The sequence below is a fragment of the Mustela lutreola genome, chromosome 2, assembly GCF_030435805.1.
Source record: "Mustela lutreola isolate mMusLut2 chromosome 2, mMusLut2.pri, whole genome shotgun sequence".
NCBI classification, from domain to species: domain Eukaryota; kingdom Metazoa; phylum Chordata; class Mammalia; order Carnivora; family Mustelidae; genus Mustela; species Mustela lutreola.
In genome coordinates, this window is record NC_081291.1 from 103291892 (window position 1) to 103315494 (window position 23603).

At 51.0% G+C, this 23603-nt stretch overlaps 1 protein-coding gene across 2 annotated transcripts in view; it reads left to right on the plus strand.

The window, feature by feature from the left end:
* The window catches only part of PDIA5 (protein disulfide isomerase family A member 5), a 91457-nt gene extending 72426 nt beyond the window's left edge, over window positions 1–19031 (plus strand). Inside the window, exons 12-17 of one of the 2 annotated variants that reach the window (XM_059162859.1) lie at window positions 3739–3809; window positions 4327–4487; window positions 7490–7620; window positions 11660–11730; window positions 18259–18393; window positions 18792–19031. In XM_059162859.1, the coding sequence (XP_059018842.1) occupies window positions 3739–3809; window positions 4327–4487; window positions 7490–7620; window positions 11660–11730; window positions 18259–18393; window positions 18792–18872 (650 nt within the window). In that variant the 3' untranslated portion in view covers window positions 18873–19031. The other variant, XM_059162860.1, reaches the window with a different exon arrangement.
* The last annotated feature ends 4572 nt before the right edge of the window (window positions 19032–23603 follow it).

A 23603-nucleotide genomic window follows, 5' to 3' on the forward strand; every position in this document is an offset into this window, starting at 1 on the left:
GGAAAGGAGCTTGGTCTGATAGAACAGAAAGAAGGCCACGGGCTGCGGAGCAGAGGACAGGAGGGAGGAGACCGGAGCTGCAGCTGGTGGGTAGGAGAGACCAATGGTGCGTGGCCTGTGGCCATCGTAGGGTCTGGATTTTGATCTGCCTGTGACGGGAAGCCATTGCAGAGTTACAGCCGAGGGAGTATAACCTAATTTGTCTTGAAAAGATGTCCTGGCTGCTCCTAAGTATCAGAAGACAGCAATGGAACAGTCACAAGGCCGGCCAAAATTAAATGGCGTGGAAATGTATGCATAAGAAGGACTTTGTGAGTGCAAGAGGAATGGGCGGTTTGGTGGGGTGGAATGAACTGAAGACTCAGAGCAGGGCCCGGAGCTTGGTAGGCACTGTGTGGAGATGCCTGGTCCATCGGGGCGGTGGTTGTGGTGATGAGGAGCGGGTTCTGGGGGCCAGGAGAACTTTGGAGAAAAGGTGGGCTCATGTGGACATGGTGATGGGAACTCCAGCCGGAAATTCCACCTTCATCCCGTATGGAGGCCCCACATTTGTCACTTCATCTCCCAGAGCCACCACTTCTGGCTCTAAGGAGCTTTGTCTTGTCTGTCACACTGTGCTGCCAAAGAAAGTGTGTGGAAGCCCAGGACAGAGGGCAAGTACTTTCATTATTTTAAGGAGAGTCCTGGGAGACTGAGCTGGAAGTTCAGGAGAGAGGCGTGAGTGCAAGCTAGAGAGTCTGGACGTTTCCTGCCATATCTTCTACCTCTCCCTCCTATGTCTGACAGACCCTTCGTCCCAGTGAGCAAGTTCTCGAGCTCAGATTGTATCTCTGGCCCACCACTGAGAGAAGCTGGCCAGTGATATGGAGTCTATGTGCTACCTCATCTGGGCAGTGACATCAAAGGGCCAGAATCTCATAAAGGTTTGAAGGTGAATTTTCTCATCTTCACGGGTCCTGCCATATTGACTGGGATATTTTGGGAAGAAAGCACAGTTTTTCTGTCAGGGGCAATGGCCGGCTTTTCTTCGTCCACCCTCCCCACTCCATCCCACTGCCCACCTTGACTGCAGCACTTATCTCCTGTTTAGGGGAGAGGGTGATGAGGGGTACATCTTCCTGCCTCTCCTGCCTTCTTTGGAGGCCAGCTGGAGTCTTGAGCCCAGGTGTTTTTAGGCCTGCCCTGATGTTCTCCCTTGTGCCTCCTGGGCTGAGTGGGTCTGACTTAAGCCACTCACTTCCTCCTTTCCGGGGCAGGCTGAATTCTTGGGTGACAGATCAGCACCAGGAGTGAGCTTCCTTTTCTTGACTTGTCTTCATGTTAGGTGAGCCTCCAGCACCCCAGACAGGGAACGCCAGCCTAGCAGAGGCCAGTGGGGTGCTTGGTACCTTGGAGTGGGTTGCAGGGAGCTGTCCGCCTGGAGGTAGGTAGGCAGGGGGATCCCCATTAAGAGTCTAGAATCCCTTCATTCCCACCATAACCCCCCCCCCAAAATGACTTATTCCTTTTGTTTTAGTGAGAACCAGAAAAAAAAAAGTTCATTTTTACATATTCCATGTTATGTCAGTGGAGTCTTCTTGAGAACATCTCATTACCTGGATGGGTGTGAGAGGGAACCCAAGCCTGAACTCCCATGGGGCAACTCTGTGCTCTTCTGCCCACCCCCACCACGGGAAAGTAAATGCCTCAGAGCTGGGCCTTGTCTGCCATGGCTTTTAACCTGGGATCTGGGAGTCAGTCAGGGGATTGGATCCCTGTGAAGTGATACATAAATTTGGACTATATTGGCATCAGTATTAGAGGAGGGAAAAAGAAGCCTTATTATATTCTCAAGCGTGTCAGTGACCCAGGAAGGCCCAGAGCCCCAAGCTGAGCCAAAAGAGACATTCTCCATTCACCACTGTGGGTAGCCATTGCCTACAGTGAGTGTGGGGAGAGGCCGGGGTGGCGGACGGTGGGCTGCCTGTTTTCCATCTGGGCGATGGTTCAGTGGAGTAGAAGTAGCAGTGCGTGCTCTGTGTGCTTCAGGCACATTCTGTTAAATGGGGTTTTGTGGCTGTTCCTGAAAATCTGCAAGGAATCTTTGTTCTAAATTGTTTCTTTGGGGAAAGCACATTTTCAGTTCCGAACAACCCCCTTACTAAAACAAAACAAAACAAAAAACCTTTGTAACCTGGTGGCTTAGAATGTAACAAATGGGTTGTGATAGCATGAGATGTTTCTAGCTGGAAAACAACATTCTTGTGTTTCAATTTCATGACAACCATGTCACCCCTATGGTTCATAAAGTCCTGAGTGGGCTGTAGTCAGAGCACAGGCCCATAGGTATCCCTCATTTTTTGGCGCATTTGAGAAGGGTCAAAATGTTGTTGTAGCTGAGAATCGTAGCTGCTCCCTGGGCTGGATGCCATCGGGGACTGTTCCGTCCATGGGTCATGTCTTGGCTCCCGAGTGTTCTGTCCAGGCGAGGAGCTCGGCAGCTCTCCAGCCGGGGAGCTGGATGATCATTTACAGTTTCTACTGTCAGTGTGCCTGGTGGGTGCAGCATAGCCACTGTGGACCCCTTGTCCCTACAAGGGACAGATATGCAGGGACTGAGGAAGGTGGGGATGGGCAGCAGCGGAGGGGACAGGTTTGTGTCCCAGTGCCACCTACAGCTGGGCTCTGCGGGAATGACCTGGAAGAGAGAGGCACTTTTGTCCCAGTCCCCTGCTCCAATGAAAGCAGGAATGCCCGTTCTGTGGCTCAGTGGCTTCTAGAGGCTGTCAGAGGTGTCCTCGGCTAATCCTGGAGGTTTGTCTGTCTCCCTCTTTCTCAAGACAGTTATGAGAATCGCGGTGCTGTCGGCTGCCACACAGCAGCCCCCGTCATGAGAAGGTGGTGGTTTGCCCCATCTGCTGCTTAGCCTGCTTCCTGTCTGGAAAGATCCCGAAGCTGGCTGTGTGGGGGCCTGAGCCAGTCTGGACCACCTCGCTAAACAGCCCCTGCAGCATTAAAAGCCAGAAAGTACTCTTTATGCAAACAAAAGTTATTTGCAAATGTCTTGACGTCACCTATCAAAGTGATCATTTACTTGTTAATGTATCATGTTTGATTATTCGTGACATTACTGAGTTTGCATGGTGGTGAGGAGAAGGTAGAGCAGTGTTCGTACCCAGAAGGAGGCATTCGGAGACGATGATCCAGATCCCTGCGCCTGTCCTATCATACGTCCTCCCACGTGGGAACAGTTGGAATGTATTCTTGCTTCTGGGAATGCTTATTCCCAATTCAAGGTGCAGACCCCCTTCTGCCTAGAGGGTGGGGGGGATGACAGGGGTAGCGGCATGGGGCTGGGAGGCACACACTGCCGGTGGCTGTGTCTGTAGCCTTGGCCAGTTGCCTACCTTCTTAGTGCCTTAGTTTTCTCATCTGTAAAATGGAGATAATATCAGCTTATACCTTTGTAGGGCTGTTGTGAGGCTCTGAAGCACTTAGAGCAGTGCCTGGCCCTCAGGACCTATATATATATGTGTGTATGTTGCCAGTATTTTTTATGTAGTTGCTTTGGTTTTGCCTCTGGCACGCCCTCCCACTCCCGCACTGAGTGGTTTGGGGAAAGGTTTCTGTCCTCTGCGCTGGTGCTGCTTTTCTCTCAGGTGCCCCTGGTGTCTGGGAATAGGGCGCCGCTGTCTTACAGAGGCAGGGGACCTCACTGGAGCCTCCGTGCCATGGGAGTGGTTTCTCTGCTTCCCACAGGGTGTGGACACTGTAAGAAAATGAAGCCAGAGTTTGAGAGCGCAGCGGAAGTCCTCCACGCAGAAGCGGACGTAAGCTTCCTTTCCTGAACCTCCCTCCACCATTTTTCTCTGAAGACTCAGTGACACGGATCCCTGCAGGGACTTTCCCCTGCAAGCTCCCGGAGGTCTACAGCACTTCATCGCCCCAAATACACATGTCTTAGGTCGGAGGGGCCCTTACCTGGGATGGAGGGGCGCAGAGTGACTCTAAGGTCCTGTTCCCGCCCTGTCCATGTGGCCTCTGCCAGATTGTGGCCCTGGGGTGAAGCCCCAGAGTTCACCCTCTTTTCTCTGGGACCTTGGCTCTTGGGAACAGCCAGGGTCTACACAGCCCAGCTGGTAGGACAGATTTAAAAGTCTCCCTTCAGCCCACAAATAAACCGTGGACACCCGTGGACGTATCCTGGGGATGTATGAGCCCTGGGGGCCAGCCACCCCAGAGAAGTGCTGGCAGGTCCTGCGGGGGTTGGGGCTGGCATCTGGGCTCCTCTTCTGCTGGCACCGTGTCTGAGGCTGTGATGCATGGTTGGCCTCTCCCCCATCCCAGAGCTCTGGTGTCCTTGCAGCTGTCGATGCCACCGTCAACAAGGCCTTGGCAGAGAGATTCCACATCTCCGAGTTTCCCACACTGAAGTATTTTAAGAACGGAGAGAAATCCGCAGTGCCTGCGCTCAGAACAAAGAAGAACTTTATTGACTGGATGCGAAAGTAAGTGTGGCGGGCTCAGCAGCACATCCGACTCTTGGCCGCTGGCCCCTGGAGCTGGCCCCATGGACACAGAGGAACCCTGAGGAGCTCCTCAGGGCCACAGGAGCCAAGGTGGACTTGACTTCCCCAGTTCCAGAGCCATCTCTGGTGTGCAGGCCACTTGTCCTCACCCAGCATGTTTCACTGGTACCGGGGGCAGTGGGTGGCATGTTTCTCTTCTTGAGGGACCCCCCCCTTTCCCTATGTCCTAGCCCCAGGCTTCATCATGGCATCTTACTCCATCTGTTTGAAATGGCTGAAGGACATACACAGCTCTTGACATTCAGAGCTGGACTCGTTCAGGCCCAGGTCTGCTAGTGGTTGACTGGACCTCTGGGAGTATCCACGAGTCAGCCTGTGGTGGTTTGGGGTTGAGAACATAGACGGTCAAGTGCTCCCTCGGTCTGTGTAGGAGTTTGCTGATTTACCACAACAGGAAACACAGACTTACGGCTCAATGGCAGGAGTTTACTCTCTCACAGTTCCACAGACCACAAGTTTAAGATGAGATGTCGGCAGGGTTGATCTCTCTCCTTGGCTGTCTTCCACTCCATGTCTTCACAGGGTCTTCCCTCTGTGTCTGAGTCCTAATTTCTTCTTGAAGGACACCAGTAAGATTAGGGTAGGGCCCACCCCAGTGACGTCATCTTAATTTAATCATCTCTCTAAAGACACCCCCCCCATCTCCAAAGACAGTCACATTCCAAGGTACTTGGGGGCTGGGACTTTAACATGTGAATGGGGAGCAGGGCACAGCTCAGCCTATAACCGCCTACAAGTCCAGAGAACCTGAGTAGCCTGGTAATTACTAGCCCAAGGACCTCCCACTTCCGCAAGGTCTTTGGAACCTGCAGTTCTGAGCATTTCCTTCTCCTGTGAGGGAGAGGAAGCATCACACAGTTGTCCTGTGTGGAAGAAGCCCCAGGCCTTGGTAGAGAGCCAGAAATTGTTAAGTTGTAGTTAAGAAGACTTTCTCCTGTCTACGCTCTTCCCCCAAGACACACACACACACACACACACACACACACACACACTTACACACACACACACACTTTCTCTCTCTCTCTCTCACTCACATAGAGCTTGAATATTTGAGAATATTTCCTCATTTTAGCACAGGGTGGGGAAGATAACGTAAAAGAAGACATATTCCAGCCTTTGCGGAGGTTCCTGGTACCCAGCATCAGGGTGCCCAAGTGACAACCAAGACTTTAGAATCAGAATGTGACATGAGAACTGTCCAAAATAGCAGTGTCCAAATCGAATTCCTTTATTAGGATGTTTGTGCTCAAACTTGGGTGTACGCATGTGCCACCTGGTTTTGAGGTGCTCCTTTAAAGTACAGATTCTGGGCCTGCTGTCCCTGAGGCTTTGATTCGGGAGCTGGGAATTGGAACCCTTAGCCATTGTTTTAAGAAATACCTGCTTAATAAGATTGGGAGCAAAGTTACCACTAGATTCAGGAGAGGCTCCTGGGAGGAGGTGAGAGTGCTAGCAAGCTCCTGGTCTCAGCTCCTCCCGCTCTGTCCTGCTCATCACTGGGAGCAGGTTCAGTGGTTCACTTCTAGAAGAGACGAGGTACTTACCCTTTTGGGCCTCTCAGTGTCAGAAGCAGGTTGCTCTTCACACCTGCCTCGCTAGCCTGCATCAGGGGCCGATGCTGGTACCCAGAGAGCATTAGCCGGGTGGGGGTTCAGGCAAGTCCTTGGGACTTGCACTTGTGGTTAGAGAGCCCAGGGAATCTGGAGTGGCCTGGACGCAGGTAGGGAGCCCCGAGGATCTTTGTCCCTTTTGTGCATTGTCCCTGCTGCTGAGCACCTGAAAAGCACTTGAGAGAAAGCAGGGGTTTTGGATTCTGAGAGCCCTGCACTCCGATGGTGACCCCAGGCCATTTGCTTGACCCCACTATGCCCCAGCTTCCCATCTGGAAAATGAAGACAACACTTTCCCAAAGACTTGTCTAGGGAATTAAATTAGACTCCTGTGCTTAGCAAGGTGTGTGGTGTGGCAGTGCTCAGAGGAAGGAAGCTGTTTTTATTACTGATGTCAGCTGCTATTTGGAGCTGTCACTGACCGTATCACTATGTAAGTGGTAATTCCCTCCCAGCCTTTGCCAAGTGCCTTTTTATCTGCTGCCCATTTCATGCTCAAATCCTGTGAAGTCAGGGGTTTTAGTTTTTGTTTTTCTAAGATTTGTTTATTTGAGAGAGAAAGCATGCACACATGTGCATGGGGGGGGGCGGTGGGAATCCCAGGCAGACTCCCCACTGAGCACGGAGCCCTGCATGACACAGGGCTCGATCCCACGCGAGATCATGACCTGAGCCGAAACCAAGAGGCAGAAGCTCAACCGACTGAGCCATGTGAGCGTGCCCAGGTCAGAGTTTTTATTCCTGTTTCCTTGACGAAGGGACTAAAGTTCAGAGAGAGAATAGGGGCCTTGTCTAGACACAAATAGCGGTTCTTTTGGGAGCTCAGAAAGCATCCTCAGGCAGAGCTGAGGATTGAGCATCCTCAGGCAGGACTGAGATCTGTCACCCAGGAGCAGGGTGGGCACTGGTGAGTCCGGTAGTGTTTCCAGACTGTGCACAAGGGGCGTGCTGTGGGTGACTATGACGTGCTCATCAGCAAGCTGGCCTGGGGACACAGGATCCCGAGCAAAGGAGCTTTTATCCCCATGCAAGAGGATAGCTGGTACCTGGAGAGGTGTCCCGCCCTGCAAGGGGCTCAGGTCTCCCACATCTTCACAAAATGGCTTCCTGATAGGCTCCTCAGAGGGAATCAGAGTATCTTCATGGACGGTACAGAGTTTTTCAGTTTAAACTCAGCTTGTGAATTACATTTTAGAAAGGATGTGAAGTGATTTCTTCTTGAGTGCTCCTCTGGGTGGGGGTGGAAGTGTTTGCCCTCACCCAAGCCTCTCCTTATGACTCTCTCCCCACCCTCCCCCCCCATTCCTGCAGCCCTGAGGCCCCGCCACCCCCAGAGCCCACCTGGGAAGAGCAGCAGACCAGCGTGTTGCACCTGGCCGGGGACAACTTCCGGGAGACCCTGAAGAAGAAGAAGCACACTTTGGTCATGTTCTATGCCCCTTGTAAGTAGCTGGGGGTGCTCACCATGGTGTGAGGCAGAGGGGCGGGCCAGACCAGACCAAGAAGACCCCTCCCAGGGACCAGGGCAGCCACAGGGGGACTCTGGGCTCCTCTATGCTGTCTCATTGCAGGCTGATATCCTTCAAAATCCAGGGCCTCCTTCTGTCAGTTCTGTCAGGGTCTCTCCCTCTTTCTGGGGAGCCTTTCTCACATCAGTGCTAAAGCCATCCACTTCTGTTTGTGGCAGGGACGCCATAAAGTTGCTCAGTCTCCTCTGGTCCCTGGAATCTTCTAGGCTGCCTGCCTCCCACTTGCCCCTTCCTTCCACCCCTTGACTCTCCTGGTATCCCCCACTAGGCACTGACTTCACCTTCAAACCTTGGAATTTAGCTGACCCATTTTGGCCTCTGCTTTCCTTGTCTTCCTGAGCATCCCCAGCCCAGCCCCCTCCCTGACCTCCCTGACCTCCCCACATGGCTTTGACGCCATCGGGTTTGAGGCTATGGGAAAAGCACACTACATTGTTCTGAGCTAGCTTCCCCTTGATCCCCATTTTCATCAGAGTTTAAGTTGAGGAAGTGACACGTGTGTTTGTGACCTTTGGATTTTGTGCATAAAATTTTGAAGTTAATTGATACTTAACAGGGAACGCTCTTGAATTTCCCACTCTTCCGCTGCCCTTGTCTCTCTCCCCCGGGTTACAGCTCTGCTTAATGGAGTGGGGATAATAAAGCTCTGCGCCGCGGAGAAGCCAGGCAACTCAATCTAGTCATAAACCTGCTTGCTTGTAGCCAGCCCTCCTGTTGGCTCCCCTCCTGCCCCACTTTTCCAGTGTCAGTAGTACCTAATGCCTCTCCTCCCTCTCACTTTCTGGGAGGGGCTGCCTCCGCCTACCTTTCCCAGCCTCAGACCTCCACCCTCGGGCTGCCCGTCGCTCTGTTTTTGCCTTTTCTTCTCTAAGTGGGAGTGGGACTTTGGGTTCTTTCTTGCTGAGCTTCTTGCTGTCCTCATCTGTCCTTAGGGCATGCCTGGAAGGCTGAATGGGGTTTAAGAAGCTGTCTTCTGTCTGGGCAGAATGGGGTGTGCAGGACAGACAGCAGAGGGCATGTGACCGTCCCGAGGCCTCAGAGCAGCGTGTCTGGACAGAGGGGCTCTTGCTGTCCCAGATCTCGTTCTGAGAGGAGGAGCTTCCTCTGCAGCAGTGAAGGCCTGGCCGCACAAGTCAAGGTCCTTGATCGGATACTGGGTGGGCTTTTGTATGTCCAGACTAAATACATTCCCCCCAGAAATGCTCCCCTCTTACCCCAGACCTCTGGGGTCAGGACTCCTACCCTCTGGGCTGCTGATGACCCCCCTCACAGAACCACTGGGTGCTGGGTGGTATCTGGGGCCCAGGATACAAGGGAAGGAGGTGTGGTCCCTGCTTGGCCTCAAGGGCTTCCTAGTCCACTCCAGCAAGAAACAACCCCATTCAGGGCTGGTCCACCCTGTGACTCAGCTTCTGTCGAAGGGCCTCACACCTAGAGGTTCCCTTTTCCTCCACTGCATGTTCCTGTCCCTGAACTCTACTCCAGATTCCTGAGACGTGTACATCAGGAAAGTGGATCTATCCAAAGACAAGTCTTTCAAAAATTTTTTCAATTACAAAAATAATACATATTTATGTATTATGTAATACCTCTTGATGCTTATTTACATATAAAGAACCAATACTATAGGAAGGTCACACCCCTGCTAAAAGTAGGTATAAAGTGAAAGCAAAAACCAACCGCCATAGCCTTCCCCAGTGCCCTCCCACCTCCTGCCTCCCTGCCCCACTTCCCACCTCCCCACCATGTCCCTTGCTTCCCAGCTCCAGGTACCCAGCCTCCCGCCTCCCTCTACCTCCGGCTTCCCTAGTTTCTACACAGATCTTCCTCCAGCTGTTTCATTGTTCTCTCCTGTTCCAACATTTCCACCCCCCAACACACACACACACACACACTTCGCTCTCAGTGGTCTGGTCCCGGTGACTGCCCTTCTTAGGCCGGCTTGCTGAGTCTCTAGCTATGGAATTTTCTATCCTGTCCTCGGTCTTTGTTTCTGACTCCCTGCTCTGGAAATCTTTGGTTTCCTGCTACACAAAGGTGGTGCCTTTTTAAAGAGCCCCAATTAAAAAATCACGTCTCTTCTGGCCCACCTGAGACCCCTGGGAAACGTGTGCATGCCCTTTCTAAAACAACCTCCCCTCCAGTTACCCATTTGCCTTACCTTTTCTTTTGGATAATGATAAAATTAGATCCACCAGGTGATTAATCTGAGACCTAGATACTTTAAATTGATGGTAATAGGAATTTGCACTAAGCTGACAGTTGCCTTTATACTTTCAGTAAGCAAAGAGCTTAAAAGGAAAAATTAATAGTGATACCAGATTTGGGGGGAGGGGACGGCTTATTTCCGGCCAGCCTAACGCTGTTAGTGGGGCATCCATGTGCCACTCCCAAGGGACTTCTAGGGGCCACAGGGCTGGTGCTCTGACAGACCTTGTCAGCCAGCACACTGTGCCCTCTGAATGTTTTGGAATGTATAAACCATCGTTCCTTTTGAGTGTAACATTTTTATGAATATGAGCTATTTTTCCCTCTGCTGGGTCAAATTAGTAAAGTGTTCATATATAATTGCCATTGAGCCAGTTAAACAATCATCTGTTAGATCTGCCACAAGCGAGGCTGTGCTAGGCACTCTGTTGCATCCGATGCTGCTAGAACCCACAGGCAGCCCAGCTCTCTTCTCCACACCTGCAGTGGATGTGGGCAGAATCCCTTGACTGCCCCTCCTCATCACTGTCCCCACTGCTCTGGGGCCAGCTGGCTGCTCTGCCCCTCTCAGGAATTGGCTCACATGTTAAATTCATATTAAAGTTGTAGCCTAGCCTTAATTTGGTTTCACAAAACTCTTTGAAATGCCAGTCATTATTATCTTATTTTAAAAAGAGAGAAAGCAAATGAGCAAAGCCATTTCTGTTCCCCGCCTTGGCTGGCCCGACTGTTTGCCAGCTCTCCCTGTGGGGCATTTGGCCTCTCCCACCTGTGTTTTGATCAGAATTAATTACCAGTGTCAGGGAACTCCTCCCTCAGAGCAGTTCTGCTCTCCTGGTGCAGTTGGGTGCAGCATCTGGAGAATGGTTACAGGAAGGGGGCTTGGGTTTGGATCGGCTAATGCTGAGGGAGGTTGCCAGGAAAGGGGGTCTGTCATGTCAGGTGACACTTGCACCACTGTCACACCCAGGGCCTCTGGAGTTATGGGTCCTTGTCCATTGTGATCAGCCTCTTCCCTTAGTCAGGAACCCAGGCCCTGAGAAGCGTTGGGGACTCACTGTAGCTTATCCTCCTTTCAGCCTGACCTTGGATCTCCCGCCCCTGAATCACAGGTTCCGGTGGACTGTAGAGCGAAGGGTGGAAGGCTAGCCTGAGGACCAGGGGCTTGGTTTGGCCATGTGGTCCGGGGTGGGGATTGAGCAGTGGGGGCTCAGGTGAAGTAGTTCCTCCTCCCCACACCTTTCCCAGCCCGTTCTCTCAGCCATGAAGTGGACAGTATATACCGCAGTCCCTAGGGAAGAAGAAGGGGACTCTGTGACAGGCTCAGAGAATCCTGAGCACACATCCTCCTTTTCCGAGCCCAGAGCTCCCCCCTCTACGCTGGCTCCGAGGGCAGCCCTCTGTGGAAGGAGCTTGCAGAGCAAGACTGCAGCAACTGTCTCCCCCACCCCAGCCTCTTCAGCCCCAGTGTGTGACAGGAGGATGGGGTGGTAGGTCCCGGGCAAGAGCAGACCTCTCCCCAAAGTCCTTGTGCTGACAGCAGACACACAGGGCAGTGTTTGAGTGGCTGGGTTGACACGTGGACCCTGACAGTCTGGTGTGTAAGGGGTGGGAGTCGGATGAACCCTCACCTGCTGTTGGGTGGAGGGAAGCCCCTGGAAAGGCTTCTCTTCAGTGCCAGGAAGGACCCCTGGGCCTGCAGCCTCCCTCATGTGCAACACTTGATCTTTCCCCTCCCCCGCAGGGTGCCCGCACTGTAAGAAGGTCATCCCACACTTTACCGCCACTGCCAACGTCTTCAAAGAGGACCGAAAGGTAAGGATACCATTCCTCATTTCTTGTCCTGCCCCTGACTTTGCTCAGCCCTCGGTTCCTCTACTTCCCTCCCTTCCACTTCAGCTCCCTTTCCTGAATAGACTCTGCTGACATCAGGGAATTCCTGGGAACCAGGACATTCTTTTCATAAGGCAGGATCGGGCAGGCTGAGTTTCTGCTGAAGAATCAGTTAGCAGAAATGGGTACCCTGAACTGTTTCAGCCCCTTATGGGAAGAGGGGATTGGAAAAGGGGTCACCTGCTTATTTTTAGCATTTGAATCTTTTTACAGTAGGATTTGTAGTCATGCATTACTTACGTAATTGAAAATACAAATAAAAAATATCCAACAAAAATGAACTGGAGGCAGTCAAGGTGGAGGAGGGCAAGGCTGTCTGCAGAGCCTCGTACCGCCAAAGTAAAAGGCTCCTACAGCTGCCAACTGATGAAGCATAAAATTAACAAGCTAGAACTGCAGATTGGATTAAAGTGTGGGGAGAGGGCACCCCCAGGCACCTCCCCAGGCAGCTCCAGCAGCCAGGGCAGCATGGGCTGCCACCAGGTGAGGGCAATGTGTGACTCTGGGGCCGAGGGGTGGCGTGGCAGGGGCAGACCTGGAGCTCAGGCACGGTACAGCTTGACTGCTGCTGAACCATGTGGCTTGGATAAGTCCTGTCAACTCTCCAGGCCTTGAGTTCTCCTCTCACCAAGGTTGGCATCCTGCTGTAGATGATCATGAAGACTCTGCCTAGCCTGGGACTCTGTTGTGGGAACCTGTCCCCCACCAGGCCACAGAAGCGTGCTGATACACACCCAACCCAAAGCTGCATGCATGTGCACTGGGTGGGGTCCTTAGGGGCAGCTAGAGCAGGCTGGACACACACGCCAGGACACGCTGGAGTTGGCCCTGGGTGGGGTGACAGTGACGGCATGTAAGCTCTGTACAGGGACAGAAGGTCAGAGGGAGCCAGGCTAGGGCACAGGGACATGTGTGTGGTGGGGGGATGGCAAACTTGGGACTCAGATCCCTGGACCCTTCCCTGCATTCAGGATGTCCTGTTGTTACCCACAAAGTCTGGCTATGCCTTGAGGCTCCCTTCATCACATCAGGAGGGAATATAAGGACCAGAAATCTTTTCTCCTTTGCCTGCCCCTTGGCCTGTATCAAGAGGGGCGTGGCAAGAAGGGGCTTCCTGTCTTCCATCTCCCTCCCCACCCAGACCCCTCTGCCACCCAGGTTCAGTTCCAGCACGACTCCGTCACAGTCTGGGTGTTAGTTGGTGTGGGGAAGACTTTGCTCCCTGCAGCCAGCATGGGACTGGCAGTCAGTCCACACTGACCCCCATCACCCCTCACCTGGAAAACTCTGGACAGACAGGAAAGTGACTGAGGTGTGGGGTCTCCCTGTCCCTGGCTGCTAAGGTCTCTATGGCTCCAGGGTCTGTGAAGGGATCACCTCAGTCCAGGTGGGGCCAGGCTGTCTGTGCCCACTAGTGAGTAGCCAACGGCCAATCCTCTTCTTCCTCTCTCCCCTCTGCTAATGCACAGGGACTCCGTTTCCACAGGGAGACTTCCTTCTCCAAGACACTGAAATGCCTTTGCTTAATTGTCTCAGCTTGGGACAGTAATGTTACTGGCCTTTTCCTGGGGTCATTCCCTGTCGGTTATTTCCTTTCTTCTCTCCTTCCAGCTCCCTTTATCCCAAGCCAGAGATCACCCTCACTCGCTTTAATCTCGTGTCCTCTCTGCCAGGCAGTTGGCAGGCCTGGGGTTCCTGGTTCCAAGGCTCTCGGTAACACCAGGGAAGCATTCGCTCTCGGCCCCGGGGGACTAGAGTTACCTGTGTCACAAGTGCTGGGTGCCATCCTAGAACTGTCCCATCAGAGGTCTAGGGATGGTTCTAGAAATTTGTAATATTTATCTATCTTTCTCTCTCTCTCTCTCTGTCTCTCTCTTCCTCTTCCTTCCTTCCTTCCCTCCTTTCTTTTTAGAGAGGGAGGGGGAGAATCCTAAGCAAACTCCACACTCAGTGCAGAGCCCAACGTGGGGCTCAGTCTCACGACCCTGAGATCATGACCTGAGCCAAAATCAAGAGTTGGGTGCTTAACCGACTGAGCCACCTAGCCACCCCAGGAATTTGTAATTTTTTTTTTTTTTTAAAGATTTTTATTTATTTATTTATTTGACAGAGAGAAATCACAAGTAGATGGAGAGGCAGGCAGAGAGAGAGAGAGGGAAGCAGGCTCTCCACTGAGCAGAGAGCCCGATGTGGGACTCGATCCCAGGACTCTGAGATCATGACCCGAGCCGAAGGCAGCGGCTTAACCCACTGAGCCACCCAGGCGCCCGGAATTTGTAATTTTTAAGAGCTGCCTCTCGTACTGGCCAGTGGCTGCTGTTTGGGGTCCAGTGGCCCATCCAGCTCTCTCCTGCTCATGGGGGTCACGGCCCAGAGAGGAGCTGTGTCCCTTGCCCAGGGACAGCCAGCCGCCAGTCGCTGACAACCAGAACAGAGTCTCTTGACCCCCACTTCTTCCAGACACCCTGTGCTGCTACCTCTTAGCTAGAATTGTATTCCACCCCCCAACACACCCAGAAGCCAGTCCATGTTCCTTCCCCAATCAATATGCTGTTGGTTGTTCACTTCCATTTTCATAGCCAGAGTCAATATTAGCTCCTGCAGAGATTTATTTTACTGAATCAATAAAGCCGCATGAGGCAGCTCATATCTTAGGTGGGGAGCCTCCCCCCTCCCAGGAGCTTACTAGGGAACTTGAGCAGTTGATACACTGGCTGGAGAGAGGGCTGCGTGCTGCTCATGTTGGCACCGAAGGCCATAGAGAAGGGGCCGCAGAGGACACGGGCCAGAGGTGGAAGGCTGGCCGATACAGGCAGGGGCAGGGTTCCACTGGGCCAGCAAGGTGGGGCTCATCTCTCATGGCAGATCCAGGTGTCCCCAGCCTAGATCAGGCTGGCCAGCGAAGTGGGAAGGTCATCCCAGGACAGGCGACCCAAGGCAGAGGAGGCTGCTATAACTTTGGCCATGGTGTGTGTACTCCCTTGCATTGACAAAGCTGTCTGTCCATCAGAAAGGAAAGCTCCCTGAGCATAGAGACCTCATTGGTCCTTGAATTCCCTCCAGCCATGATGCCCGAAACCTCTGTAAATGTTGACTGAATGACCACACAGTAGCATTTGATATTTTCAGAAAACTCCTCTTCCTCTGATGCTTACGAGGGTTATGTCATGTCCTTGTAGTAGTCACTGTAGCATAAGCAACGAAGTATTCTCTGTCTCCCATTTTACACAAGAGATTGAATCTTCGAGAGGTTCAAAGCTCTCCCAAAGTTGTTCAGCTGGGAAGAGGCAGCTCAGAACCAGATAAACAGGCTTTGTCGGAGGTCTCTCCCAGAAGCAGACTCAGGTTCTGGGACTCGTGTATAAGGGGTTTATTTGGGAAGTGGTCTCAGGCCACAGCCTCAGGGATGGAGGAAGAGGGGACAGTCAGGACAGGAGCCAGAACAGGTGTATTAATGAACAGATTAGTTCATGCGTAATTGGGTTCAGCCCTAGAGGCTTCACCAGGGACAGAATCGCCCAAAGGTCAAGGAAGCAGGGGGACTTGTCCTCAAGTTCCAGCCAACACTGGCCTTCCTTGGGGCTCCCTGCAGCCAAGAATTATGGGTGCCAGTGGCAAGTTTGGCTAAGGGGTCATGGCAAGATACCAACTATGGCAGAACAAATCTAGAAATGATCGTGTACCTTCATTGACAGTTCAGTCCGTGTAAACCTAGAGTGGGTTGGGGGGGGGGGGCAGGCATCCAGACAGGAGAAATTGGGATAGGTGAGAAGAGGCTTATTGTCTGTCTCCTTTCCAGAGTCTAAGCTGCTTCCGTGAGAAAGAGCCACGCTCGACTCCTCTCCTCCCGTAGGGAGGGAGTGTGGAGGAGCCTTTGGGGCCAGGAGTAGCACTCCATGTGTATGTGGCTGGCAGCTAGTTTAGGGGATTCGAAATAAGTACACATTTTTAATTTAGTCGATTTATAAAACCGTACACTGCATTTCCCACAGCTTCGGGGCATGTATACAAATTAAATTCATAATTTAAAGCAGATGCAGGGAGAGCAGCCACCCGGAGCAACCCTCATCAAACACTTCCTCAGCCTAGCGGAGAGCCTTGGCCCCTCGCTGGGGGCGGACGCAGAGGGCTGCCTGGGGTGAGCCACCTCCCCCGGGCTGGGCCCTAAGAGCTGGAACGCTGAGGACAGCCGGAGGAGCATCTGCCTTATGTTTCTAAATAATTCAGAGAGCACTTTAGAGGGTGAGCTGGGGTTCTCAGAAGCCTGCAGGGGCCCGTCTGCCGGCCCAGTGAATTGGGCTCGGGGGCGGACGCCAGCCAGCGGCTCGTTGAACCTGCCCGACAGAGACAGCTGCCCTCCGATCCAGCCAGTGGCTGCCTGCGGGAATGCAGGGCGAATGCTGTCCAATCTGGCTTTCACACAGAAGCTGGAGAGCCAAACTTTTATATAAAATCTTCTGGCTCTTTTTCTAGGTTGGCAGCTAATTCAGGTTTATTTTTTTTGTTGTTGTTAAATTCTATGTGGGCCAAATAGAACAGGACTGAGAGCCAGATACGGATCATGTGTGGCGAGTTTGCAAACTCGGCTCTAAGAAGTCTTATCGTACAGACGTTCTGTAGCTGAGGTGGGAGGGAAGCAGCAGAGCGGGGGGCCGGGGGGTTGCACTGGTGGCCCACGGGTGACAGGAGGAGAGGCTGCCCCTCGCTCTGCACTCTGTCGCCCCACTGCCTGCAGAGAGGGGTTCCTGCTTACCTGGGCACCAGGTCAGTGAGCCAACCAGAACCGTCGGTGGCCTGCAGGGTTCTTGTACTTGGAAAGGGGGCCTCCGTCCCCATGGGAAGAACCCGTAGCCATAGAACCATGTGAGCTGTGACTATGTAATCACTTGAAATTTCAAGCATGGTGAGAGTTCAGTCGGAATGCCTTCATGGGCTCTGGTTCCCGGAGACTGCGTGCTCAGTCCCCTCCAGGCCTGGTGTGAGCGGGTCCCCCTTCTTGCACCTGCTGCCTAGTCCTGACTCGGGCTGTAGATCAAATCCTGTCTCCTGGGAAAGGCCTCCTTGGCCATAAAGCAGCCCCTCTGGCTATTGTCTTGAATCACCCTCTTTTAATTTCTTCAGAGCATTCACCAGGCTCTAAAATGATCTCACTTGTTATGTATCTATTAACTGCTTTCCTTCGGTAAGAGTGGCGGTCACTAAATGGCCGGACTTCTTCAAGGTCACCCGTGTACCACTAGCACGTAGCAGCCCTTGGGTACGTGCTCACTCATCAGAAGCTGCCCGCCCTGCTTCTGCAATGCTTGCGTTTGGTGTGTTGCATAAAGTGACCTTCTTTCCTCCTTCCCTGCTCTCTGACCCTCAACAGACAGAAGGTTCCCCTGGTCTGCTTTATACCCTTTTATTTAAAAAAAAAAAAAAAAAAAAAAAAAAAAACAGTAAAAAATAAGGGAAAACTACCAGTCTGTGGAATTTGTTAGACAGGCAGGAAGAGGCCAGTGGCCAATTTGGGAACCTCCTTCTGACTGAAAATTCCATTTGCTTTGGTCATGCCGAGCTCTTCCGGTCCCTGGAACGTGCTCCCCCAGCTAGAACTTCTTTCTCCTCCTTCAGGCCACTGCTCAGATGGCAAACGTGCAGAGCACCTCTGTGCCCCTCCTCTTGGCACCCTGGACCTCCTCCATCACCTCATACCTCCTTTCGTGCCTTGGAATTGTTTCTCTCTGACCCCTCTGACCAGACACTGAGTCCCTACTAGGGGCAGAGCTCATGTCTGGGGGCCACAGGGGTGGTTAAGAGAGCAGTGAACACTTACTGACTACTAACCACGTGCCGGGTCCTGTGCCAAGTCACCGCCCCTGGATTCTCTTGCTCAGTCCTCCTAATGGCCTGATCACTTAGGTATTGTTATTACCCCCATTTTATAGATGAAGAAACTGAGGTTCCAAGAGACTAGGTCATTTTCCGAAAGTCTTCCTATGCTGCCAAGCCCAGATTTGCGCTTCGGAAACTCGCCTTCAAAGCACTTGTTCTTAACCTTGGTCCTCTACTGCCTCCCAAACAGATGTTCGGAAAGTGTTGGTTGATAAATGAATGAGTCCCACCATGGTTCACAGAAAGCATCACAGAACCTGCAGTGTTTAAAAATGCTCTCAGGTCATCATTTCCTTGATGGCCATTATGCTCTTGATTTTAAAGGGTGGTCTGAGGCCCCTGCAAGCTGAGTCCCCTAACCTTACCTATCTGCCTTGAGAACTGGAAGCAAGCCGTGGCGGTCTCAGTGGAGCTCTGAGCTGGGGAGGCTCTGGTTCAGCTCTTCGTCGCTATTGAGAGAAATCAGAGAAAGCACACGGTGTGGGCCTAAAGTGCTGTCCATATGCAGAGGGTCCAGGCCTCGGGTCTCAAACAGGAGGCTGCCTGCACTGACCCAGCCTTTCTCCGGGCCCGCAGATTGCCTGTGCTGCTGTGGACTGCGTCAAAGAGAAGAACCAGGACCTGTGTCAGCAGGAAGCCGTCAAGGCCTACCCCACATTTCACTACTACCACTATGGGAAGTTTGCAGAGAAGTATGACAGCGATCGGACGGTAAGCTGGGGAGAGGCATCTGCTCTGAGCTCTTTCTGTCGGGCAGGGAGATAGCCACTGAGAAGGGCAGCAAAGGGACACTTCCCAGACACCACAGAAGTTAGCCATGTGCATGCTGCTGGGAAGGCAAGGGCTCTGAGTCTGGCTGGGAGAGTGCCTCCAGAGATTGTTCTGGAGTCCGGCTCCCAGAGCCTGGGTGGGTTCCAGAGGTGGAGTGGCAAGGACTCCTCTGTAGCCAGGCAAGCCCTCCCGACATGGCCAGCTGCCTCTACTGGCCACTTCTCTGTGTCCAGAGGAGTGAGCACCTGGAGGGTCAGGGAAAGGGGAGAGGGGGAGAGGGTGCACATCTGCATCAGGGGTTAAAGGCTTTTTTCTCTTTCTCTTCCCCTTCCCTACAGGAATTGGGGTTTACCACTTTTATTCGAACGCTCCGGGAAGGAGACCATGAGAGACTAGGGAAGAAGAAGGAAGAGTTGTAATTTCTGCCTCAGAGAAAGCTTTTCCATTACACTGTGAATGATACCTGTTTTGTTGTTCTTTCTGAATTTCCACGTGTTCAAAAGACAAAATTTTTTATAGCCGCTTATGGCCATTTTGTACAATTTTTGAAATAAAATTAAACCGATTGTTTGGTGGTATGGGTTGTTTCCACAGAGCCTGTACTAACAGAGATGAAGAGGTGGATACTCGTGCTGTCCCTCATGCCACGTCCTCTCCCGGAAGGTGGGGAGCTAGCTGCACGCCAGCGTCCCATCTGCCCGGGAGAGACACGTGAGGGCAGAGTGGGCAGAAGGAGGATGGCGTGGGACACTGCCCCTCTCAACCATTGGAAACCAAGACAGGGAGATCGGACCACAGCACATCCCATTAGAAATGACTGCTTTGGGGAGGAAGTATGTTAAGATAATCAGAAAATGGGCTGCTGAAGCTAACGGTCACGAAGTACTAGCTTTTTCTGGATCATTTCAGTTTCAGCTTGGGGTGTGTCTTCCTTGGACTTCATTTACATGTTTCTCTTTCTTCAACCATTTCTTGTCTTCTCTTTTCCTCTCTCCAGTCCTCCCTGCTCTCCCTTCACAAAAAAGCTGAGTCTCCAATCTAGAGTTGAGTGCAGTGGTCAAGCCCAGGCTCAAACGGGCTTCTAAGAATGGAGTAGGAGAGGGGTCTTTGTGCCGCTGCTTGCTCTGCACACTGGAAGGGGCAGACGTGGGTGGCATATTCTCCATAGGCATGCAGATGCTGGGTCAGCGCCCCCTCACCCTGCCACAGTAACCTCCAGACATTACTCCCCTGTTCTCTGTGGAGGGATGCCACCCAGGCGCCTGGTCTACCCCAGTGTCTCACTCTGCTTCCTTCCTCCATTCCATCTCTTTCCCAACTGGCTTTTACACCAGTCATGCTTCCTGCATCGCTGGGTGACTTAACACTAGCCCTTGGAGCTGGAGAACCCTGTCCTGTGTCTTGTCTGCTCAGGGGGTAGAATGGCTCCTGCTCCCTCTGCCTTGACTTGACTTATAAGCTGCCATCCAAGCCTTGGATTTGGGCCGTTCAGAAGATGGGTTGCCCAAGCTGTAGTGCTTAGCTTCTCACTTGCGTGTTTCTGTTGGCAACTTGGCTTTCAGGAACAGCCCTGTTTCCTAGCCTGGTTTCCTCCCAGTGGCCTCCGGCCTTCCTGCTAATGGGTCTGCTGAGAAGGGACCAAGAGCACAGAGCCGCAGAGCTCCTCATGGCTGTGCTGACAGGTGCCACGGCTCCGTCAGGTGAAATTGGAGGTTCCCAGCTCCGCAGTCCACCCCCTGCCGCTTCAGCCTTGCTTCTTTTCTCCTAAGCACGCACTTTCTCAGCAGTGGCCCTGGTCTTGCCTCAGGTGAATGGACATGAAAGAAAGAAGCATGCATTTAAACACATGTCCTGCGCTCCTGCTGGGTACTGTAGGAGGCCATACAAGGAGGCATGTAATCCTGATGCTGTGTAGTGTGCACCCATTCCTACAAGGGGCTCCCGAAAGCACATGTGTGCGCAGACATGCTTTTTCCCTAATGCTGACTTGGAGGCTTTGTGGGAGGAATGTATTTGCTTGTGTGTTCAAAAAAAAAAAAATGTTTTTAACTGCATCTTTAGAACAATACCTGACAAAAACCACTTCCTGACTGAGGACAACTGGTGCTCACCTTCAAGGTGTGGGGCTTTCTTTTTGTCTATTCTGAGCCTCAAGGTCAGGCTTGCCTGGCCTGGCTTCTTGGTGTGGGCTTGAAAGCACTGGGAAATGGCATCCTCTTCTGCAGGATTTGATCCTTATAAGGCATTGTCAGAATGTCTAGTGATTACCATGACTTTGGGCATGACCTGAGCAAGTTCACCCCAGCTCCATGCAGGGGCCTCTATGGACAGCGCGCCCTACCTCCACTCCCTACCCCACCCTCATCTATACCCTCTCTCCCACCCTTCACCTCCATTCCCCCGTTCGGGAGCTCTGCGCAGACGGTGTCAGTACTGTGGCATCTAGTTAGTCCCGTTCCTCATGCCCACGCTTGTTCCATGTGGAGTTCATTGATCTTCAGTGCAGACCCCTCCCTACTCCTCGAGGACCTGCTGTCATCTCACCCGCCTTGGTTCCCCCAGACCCTGCATTTGCAGGCAGATTTCTCTGCAGGAAGTGTCTGTGGCTTAGGGGAGAACTGATTCCCAATCTTCTTTCTGGGCTTTGACATAACCTTCGCCTCAATTTCTATCCTTTGGGTTGCTGCTTCTGTTTCCCCTCCCCGCTGGTTTGCCTTAGCTTCCCGCCTTCCTCTGCATCCCCCATGCTTCTCGCCCACACCAGTGATTCCCCATCACTGCCTAACTGGAGCTTTCAGAGCTGGCCCCCCAGCACTTCTCATCTTCTCCATACTACTACCTCCCTTTCTAGAAGTGCTTGGCTTCCAGAAACTTAAGGAGGTGATGATCTGGGTTTAAGAAGTGATACGTGTGTGTGTGTGTGAGAGAGAGAGAGAGAGAGAGAGAGTGTGTGTGTGTGTGTAGCATCTTATTATGGTTTTGATTCGCATTTCCCTGTTGAGCATATTTTCAGTACTTTTTGGCCATTTATAGATCTTCTTTGGAAAAACGTATTTTGCCCATTTGCCACATGTGTTGTTTATTTTTTTATCATTGCTGTCTTACAGAAGTTCTATATATTTTCTAGGTATGAATCCCTTATCTGATCTGATATGCAAATATTTTCGGCCATTCTGTGGGTCACCTTTTCACTTTCTTAATAATGCCCTTTGATGCACACAAGTTTTTAATTTTGATAAAGTCCAGTTTATCTATTTTTTCTTTTGTTGTCTGTGCTTTTGTTTAGTATCCAAGAAATCATTACCAAATCCAGTGTCCAAAACTTTTCTCCTATGTTTCCCTCTAAGAGTTTTATAGTTTTAGGTCTCATGTTTAGGACCTTGATTCATTTTGAGTTAAATGTAAAGTAAGGGACCAGCTTCATTGTTTCACATATGGCTATCCATTTTCCCCACCACCATGTGTAGAAAAGACCATCATTTCCTAATCAAATCTTGGCACCCTCGTCAAAAATCATTAGACCATATATGTGAAGTTTTATTTCTGGGCTTCCTATTCTATTGCATTTTTCTAGACGTCTGTCTTTACGCCAGTACCAGTTTGGGTTTGTAGTAAGCTTTGAAATTAGGGAGGGAAATTCCTCCAACTCCATTCTTTTTCAAGGTGATTTTAGCTGTTCAGGGTCCCTTGAAATTCCACATGTCTGTGCCATTAATCATGTGTGTAATTTGTAAAACCAACACTGCAATCAAAATGCAAAACTGTCCACCACTGTAGAGATTTTTGCTGCGTTCCTTTATGTTTACTCCTGTTCTCCCCTCCTCCTCACAAACATTGGCAATCACTAACTTGTTTTCCATCTCTAGCCTTTGCTCCTTTGGGGAATGTGATATAAATAGAATCCAACAATAAGTAATCTATTAAGATGGACTTTTTTCACTCTGCATAAGGTCCTCGAGATCCATCTAGATTGTATCAGTATCTTGTTTCTTTTTATTGCTGAGCAGTATTCCATGGTACGGAGGGATGTACCACAGTTTAACTATTTACCCAATAGGGAACATTTTTGTTGTTCCTAGTTTGGGACCATTACAAATGAAGCTGCCTTTTGTCTAGAGGTAAATTTTCATCTCTCTGGGGTAAATACCAGGAATATGATGGCTGGGTCATATGTTAAGGGTATGTTTAGCTTTTAAAGAAATTGCCAAAATTTCCAGAGTGATTGTACCATTTACTTTCTTACCAGCAATGTATGAGCGATACAATTTCTCCATATCCTGCCCAACATTTGTCATTTAAAAAAATTTTAGCTGTTCTAATAGGTATTAGTAATATATCATGGTCTCATTGTACATTTCCCTAATGATTAGCAATGTTGACTATTTTTTAATGTGCTTATTTGCCATCTGTATATCCTCTTCAGTGAGATGCCTCTTGTCTTTTGCCCATTTTCTAATTGGACTGTTATTTTTTTACTGTTGAATTTGGAAGTTCTTTATATATTCTAGATACTAATCCTTTGCCAGGTATGTGGCTTGTAAATATTTTATCTGTAGTGTGTTTTTTAATATTTTTTTAAGATTTTATTTATTTATTTGACAGAGATCACGAGTAGGCAGAGAAGCAGGCAGAGAGAGAGGAGGAAGCAGACTCTCCACTGAGCAGAGAGCCCGACACAGGGCTCAATCCCAGGACCCTGGGATCACAACCTGAGCCGAAGGCAGAGGCTTTAACCCACTGAGCCACACAGGCGCCCTGTGTTTTTAATCTTAACGGTGTCTTTCAGAGAGCAAAAGTTTTTAATTTTAACAAAATTAATTTATTTTGTGGATCATGTTTTTGGTGTCATATCTAAGAACTCATCACCAAGCCCTAGCTCCTAAAGTTTTCCTTCTATGTTTTTTTCTCAAGTTTTACATTTAAATATATGATCCATTCTGAGTTAATTTCTGTACAAGGTATGAGACTTAGATTAGGTCTGTGGTGTCCAATTATTTCAGCACCAGTTTTTGTAGACTATCCTCTACTACGTTGCTTTGGCAACTTTGTCAGAAAACAGTTGGCTGTACTTACAGAAGTCTACTTCTGAATTCTCTGTTGATTATATATGATATATAGCATATATCATATATGATATTTATAATATATAA